Below are 6392 nucleotides of genomic sequence, written 5' to 3'. Positions count from 1 at the left end.
TTTGACATCAGTTTTCCAAAGTCTCACTGTACAATACTGAGGCTTCACAAGTGCATATTTACAGCAGGGCTAATGCCCCATCTTGGCCTGTACATAGGAGCAGTCTAGTGGAGAAGCTCGGAAGATAGCTTCAACTCTGATCTCTTTGATGGTAAGGTTGTACAGTACAGCTGTGTTTGCCTGAAGGCCAGATGAGTACTTGAGGCATATCCTGCTTCTGGTGCTAACAAGGAAGTGAATAAGAATGTATTATTGTATGTAAGATGGAGAGAGGTGTTGGGGGAATGTTACTAATGGCCTCTTGAATCCGGCATCTTGGTGGAGCTGAGGCTGGTGGCGATAGGCCGTTACTAACCGACTTAGTCGAGAAGGAAAGATCAGCATGTTTTGAATGTAGCGTGGGCTTAGAGGTTGGCCAACCAACCCTTTCCCCTTTAGGGTAATAGCTGAGGGGCAAACCATCCTTTGCATCTCAAACCAGTTACACTTTTGGCAGAACACTTAGTACCAAAGCTCTATACTGGACAAATCAAGCCTTCTCATGAACCCAGGGGGCAATCACACCACACCCAACCGTTTCGCTTTTGCCAGCGCTATCTTGGCATTCGGCTGGCCTCTGGAAAGCATCCAATTGGAACTGTCATGTCTCAAAGATCTGTACCTTTCAATTAAACATTGAAATGTCATTAACTGAGTAACTTTTTTACCTGTTGTTACAAAAACTTCACTAGGAAGCCTTAAAAATACCTGAACGGTACCTGGAACCTTTCAGGCAGGAGGTATGCGACTATGGAGATTTTGGGTTGGTTTTAAGAGGTTGAGGCTGCAGGGGAAAGGCTAGAGAGCCAACAGGAAAACCTTGAGGTTCTTCACTGTATTTATTGCAACTTGGTCCATGATAACTAAATCTTCTGAGATGCAAAAGTGTCAAGATGGAAAAGGCTGACTTAAGTAGCTTAAAGACTGTACAGTTTTGACTTCAGCATGGAAGACCATGATTTATCTACATATCGCCCGTTTCTGTATGTGGTGGTAAATACATGGATGGTGCATGCTTCACGGAATCGGGTACTCGGATTTTAATCCCAAGATTTGAGAATCTGCGCTAATCTAAGCACCCCCCGGGGACTAGGTATGAATTTAGCTATCCATTCCTGTGCCTGACACTGACCCAGGGCAGCTATGGTCCTGCTGTAGACAGCAGTGCTGTGGCATTACTCTGCATCCATCCCAAAGCAGACGGACGAGAGAATGCCAGTAGGCAGTTTTCCACCCACGTACACAGCAGCGTAGCACGCTGAGTAGTGCATGGGATCATTTCCTGTGGAGTGGGTTGCTCCGGACACCGCCTTACATAAAATACCTGTTACTATTTAAGAAGCCAGGGATTGAATCCCAGTAAGCTTGTGAGAGGGAACACAAACCATCATTTCTTAAAGTACACACTGAGATCTGAGTAGGTACTGATGAAGAGAAGTTACAGCACCACCATCTTCTTTATTTTCATCTATATTCTTTCAAAATAGAAGGTCTAACTTAGAGTTTATGATAGAAGTAGCCAACCAAGTAGTTAAAACCTTTCGTCTTGAAACAATTCAGAGCCACAACGCCTGAACACATACTTCACAATCATCCTTACTTTGGCCTTACCTAGAGGGTGCTCCGGCTACTTCATAAAGCAGAAAACATGGGAACAAAGTTCAGCTCTGAAAGCTCATACAGTAAACGTGAGGTCATACACTGAATGGTCAGGTGTCGTTCTAAGCTTTTGCTGTAAGCAAACCAACTGCTGCAACAAAGAAATACCATTTCACTGGATAGTACCTCAGTGTTCTGGTGCAACGTTGTTTTCTATCTTCCTTCTGCCTTCAGCTACGCTTGCAGCAGTCTCATTCATTTCTTAACCATCTCACCCACCTTCTGTACAAAACCTCATCGCCACACATCGCTGGTACTGTGCTACCGGCCTCTGGAGAGCAAGGCGAGTCCTCTCAAACCCAAGGACAGCATACAGACTTGCGCTACATTCTGTAACCATGACATGGCTAGAGGGAGCAGACTTGAGTATTTTGGGAATATCAACGCTTGCTTGCTTGTACAACAAGCAAGCCCTGGCTGTAACGACAATGAGAGCATTCTTCCTCAGCTATTGGTTTTTTCCTGCCATAGGCCCACAGAAATAACGAGGTGCTTTTAAAAACAAGGCTCAGCAGTATGATGGACAGCTGCTGGCAACTGATCTCTAGTGAGAATGCTGCTTAGGACTGACGCACAGGCAGTAGTTCCGGGGTTCATAATGCACTAGGGTTTGGCAATCAGGTTTTCCTCCCCTGGTAGTCTGTTTGCCAGCATTCATCCTGGGTAATGTTGTGGCTGGTGTGCTTCTCGGCTGCATCCTTAACAAGGAGTAGAAAATTCCTGACACGTCATTGGCACAAGCAAAATAGAAGATCATGCAATAGCTGAGTTTAAAATGTGGCTATTAAATGTAAAACTATCTACAAAAGTCTAGAGCTTCTTAGATACACTATCAACAACTTGTGCTGTATGTTGGGAATGAATAGGTGCAAGATACCATTTCCTACCTGGGGACTTCCTGTGCCTCTCAAGAGTCATTATATTCTCTTACTTTCAAAGTGTTAAATATTTATACTGAAAGGCTGTATTACTTCAACACATAAAATTGTTTCTATCCAGATGCTCACCTGGCCTTTCAGCTTTCTAGTATCGCTTACATGGCAGCAAGAATTAATCGTTAATGCTGTATTTGACAGCACAGTGGATTGTAAACCTTATTTGAGGCAAGACCGAGTGGTTTGCTTAAACCACTGCTTTAGGACACAAGTTCTATACTGAAAGGCTGTATTACTTCAACACATAAAATTGTTTCTATCCAGATGCTCACCTGGCCTTTCAGCTTTCTAGTATCGCTTACATGGCAGCAAGAATTAATCGTTAATGCTGTATTTGACAGCACAGTGGATTGTAAACCTTATTTGAGGCAAGACCGAGTGGTTTGCTTAAACCACTGCTTTAGGACACAAGTTCTCAGGGGGCTGAAAGAGTAACTGTAGCCATCCTGATAGCCTTCCTGTTGCAAGTTAAGAAAAAACATTAAATAACTTGCTTCGAAGACCTATTCTTTAACAGTGAGTAAGGTATTTTTGCATAAAGACAAGTGGTATATTTATAACTAGTTTACTCCGGTGTTTCAAAAAAAAAAACCACAAGACCAACATGCTGCTTAAAAGATGCTACTTTTTGGTGTACGTCACTGTTGCTTGTGCCTCAGTATTACGAAGTTATAGCAGCTTATAAAACAGCTGGTAACACTTGGTCTTCATTCTACTGGAAGAGATCTTCCTTCTCTCCACTGAAGTAATTACTTGACAACAATCCGCTGAAGAGATGACCAAAGTCTTCACCAGCTACCATTCCAATCTTTTCAGTGTCACGTGTCATTCCTCACAAAGAGCATAGATAAAAACAGTTTACTTTTCAAGACTAGAAAAGTCCGGTCCTCCTTTGCTGTAATTTCCAGAAATTTCTGCCCCACTGAAGTCAAATCCAGGGTTCTGATGGAGATAAAACTTTTATTAGGAATAATCTACCCATTAAAATGTTAAACCCTCTCCCCACCGCCCCAAAACTACCAACAAACAAAAAGCCCCAAAGTGTTTCTCTTCATATTCTGCCATTCTAACGAAGGCATAGAGTAACCTACTTATCATCCACGTGTCACGGCCCTCAAGTTTCTGGTAAACACAACGAGTCACCACAGTTCGGTTGCTTACTGCTGAAGTGACTTTGTAATGCTGGTCTCAATTTGGAGAGCAGCTAGGTCTCCCAGTAAAGAAATGTTAGGGGAAATTTAAGAAAAAATTCTGGCTTCTGGTATCCCTTAAAATTGCTATTTGAAAATCTAAGTACCTGCCACACCGGGTAACAAGATTCCTAAAAATTCTGTTCCTTGTTGCAGTACGTAGTGTGCCAATTCAGCTGTCAAGTAATAAGCTGTCATCCTGCAACTGCGCAGACTTGCATGGGAACGGCTGTGTGCGTGAGGTGTACCCAAGCAATTTCAGTACAAGGGCAAGGAAAATATTCCCCAGCTAAATATTCTACATTATGTGATGTTATAAAAAAACACACCCAACAGAGCTTGGTGTGCGGGGTAGATAGGGCGATGACATAGCTGTAGGTGACAGAAACTGGGAGTAGCCTAACTTAAGTGACAAGCTGTTACTCTTACGTAACAAACCCTAAACCAGCAATACCCCACCCGATGCATCTTCACTTTTCACAAAACCCTGGCAGACTACAGACAGAATAACCTCTTGAAAGGACACAGAAAAGGCCCTGTGAGCATTCTGTATGTATCGGCTTGCAGTATATCTCCATGGCACTGGACAGCAGAACGATTTTGCTCAGCTTTCCTGGCCATAACCTCTGTGTGCAAACACAACACAAGGAGTAATTATATCCCTTTAACTTGCCTCTCTTTGGAATCGCTCCAGCGTAAGTTTCCTTTGCATTTGGTCCTGTACCCAAGGATCAGCAGCATACTCATTTTCCAACAGAGATGTCCAACAGTTTCCAGCATCTCGATTTGTCTTCATCAGAACAATTCGTATCAGCTTCCTGTCTTCTGTTGAATGAAAACAGACACATAGACCCACCACTACACTCAGTCCTTATGTGCTAGTCTTTTTCATTGTTTTGGTGAATTCCCTCTCAACAAGTACAGGTTTTTTTGGTGAAGTAACTTAAATTCTTAATGCCAACAGGGATGTTGATAAATAAACATCAACAAGAAACAGAAAGGCTGTGGCCTAATACAGCCATCTCTCCCCTTTCTGGTCTGTAAAATGCTGAAGCTGTTTTAAGGATCTAAAACACAGTTCATAAGTTCTTTTGTTGCAAACATAAACTAGCTTTTTAGAGAGGTTCACAACAGAGGAAAGATTTAATCTACTAATATATACAGCTCAGCTAAGGCAATAATGAAGGATTTGAGGTCAGAGTTATTACCAGTAACAGCCAGAACTAAGTTTTAGCAATATAGGGTGGTATAAGCAATTTATGTAAACACAGACAGTATGCCTATAGAAAATGCATTGGAAGTACATTTCAAAGGTAATATGTAGTGTGTTTAATTCTACTTAATTCGGTAAAGACCGCATTATAAGGTGTATTTTGAAGATAATGCACATATTGAAGAAGAGTAGGCTTCACTTCACAATGTTTGCTTACGCATCCAGTTTTCATGTTCAAGTTACTAAATTATTAATTGATACTTAAATATTGACAACAAAATCCATCATAGGAAAACATGAAGTGACAAGCACCCTGCCCAAAGAGTATTAACAAAACCCCAGATGTTCTGAACACTTTACAGTATGTATGATGTAACGATCAGAGGTTTTTTGCTCATTATCGGTACCTTTGTGTGATTTTTGGATGCTGTAGGTTTTCTCAGCCATCCCAAAAATATAATGCATATAATGTCACCTAACCTAAAATATAATGTGTAAGAGAAGTAGAAAAACCAAGAAAAGTAACAATTATGGAGAGGCACAGATCACATTACTGTCATGTCTAGCTCTAACAAGGGTTTGCAAAAACCTTCTCACTCTATGGCAGTGTTTGTAATCCACAAACTCCAACCTTCCAAGATGCAGCATCTTCCCATTAAGCTGAATCTTTATGGGTTTTGTACTACCTCAGTTCCTTAGTCTGGCAGTAACGATTGTCTTTTTTTAGAAAGCTATGTACAGGGAAAGAAGTAATCTTTCCCAAAAAAAAGAAAAAGGGGGTACACTCCTCTGCAGCTTATTTTGAGATGTTGTACTGCCCTCGTGATGTCACTGCAGGTGTGGGTCATTACCTAAGGTCCATGTTCCTTCGTCAGTTACCGTAGAGTCAAAAAGCTTACCCTGCAAGAGACATGTACAACATTACAAAGAGTTCCTTCTGTGACACTTCTTTTTTAAAGTGTTTAACACAGTACAAATACCTGTCACTGCTTCAGCATCCCACCTCATCGGAAGGGGTTTGTTTCTCAGATGGTAACGCCAGTTTTAACAGACTTGCCATGGGAACGCCAGCGTTTGCCAAGGAAACGTGCAGCTGCCGTGCCGTACGTACCTGACGGCGCCCAGGGCCGCTCGTTAGCTACCCGAGAGTGCATCTGCTTTTGACCCGGCCTTATTGGCTTCCAGCAGCGAGCGATGCCGTCCGCTTAAACACTGCAGATCCACCTCAACTTGTCTTTATTCTTCCTATCGTCCTCAAAAAACTGCCGTTCGACAGAGCTGTTTCTAGGAAACTGCACTTCTCATTTATCAAAACCCGAGTATTTAAAGCCAAAAGCGAATCATGGCAGAGACACT

At 42.2% G+C, this 6392-nt stretch overlaps 1 protein-coding gene across 1 annotated transcript; it reads right to left on the bottom strand.

The window, feature by feature from the left end:
• Positions 1-3491: 3491 nt before the first annotated feature.
• On the bottom strand, positions 3492-5942 carry NUDCD2 (NudC domain containing 2; the record flags this gene model as incomplete). Its single annotated transcript, XM_010155992.1, has 3 exons — positions 3492-3575; positions 4497-4648; positions 5888-5942. Coding segments are annotated over 3 exons (291 nt in total), but the record flags the coding sequence as incomplete, so codon positions are not given.
• Between the last annotated feature and the right edge of the window lie 450 nt (positions 5943-6392).

The sequence above is a fragment of the Eurypyga helias genome, unplaced genomic scaffold, assembly GCF_000690775.1.
Source record: "Eurypyga helias isolate BGI_N326 unplaced genomic scaffold, ASM69077v1 scaffold50117, whole genome shotgun sequence".
Classification (NCBI taxonomy): domain Eukaryota; kingdom Metazoa; phylum Chordata; class Aves; order Eurypygiformes; family Eurypygidae; genus Eurypyga; species Eurypyga helias.
This window is presented reverse-complemented; position numbering and strand designations above follow the sequence as displayed.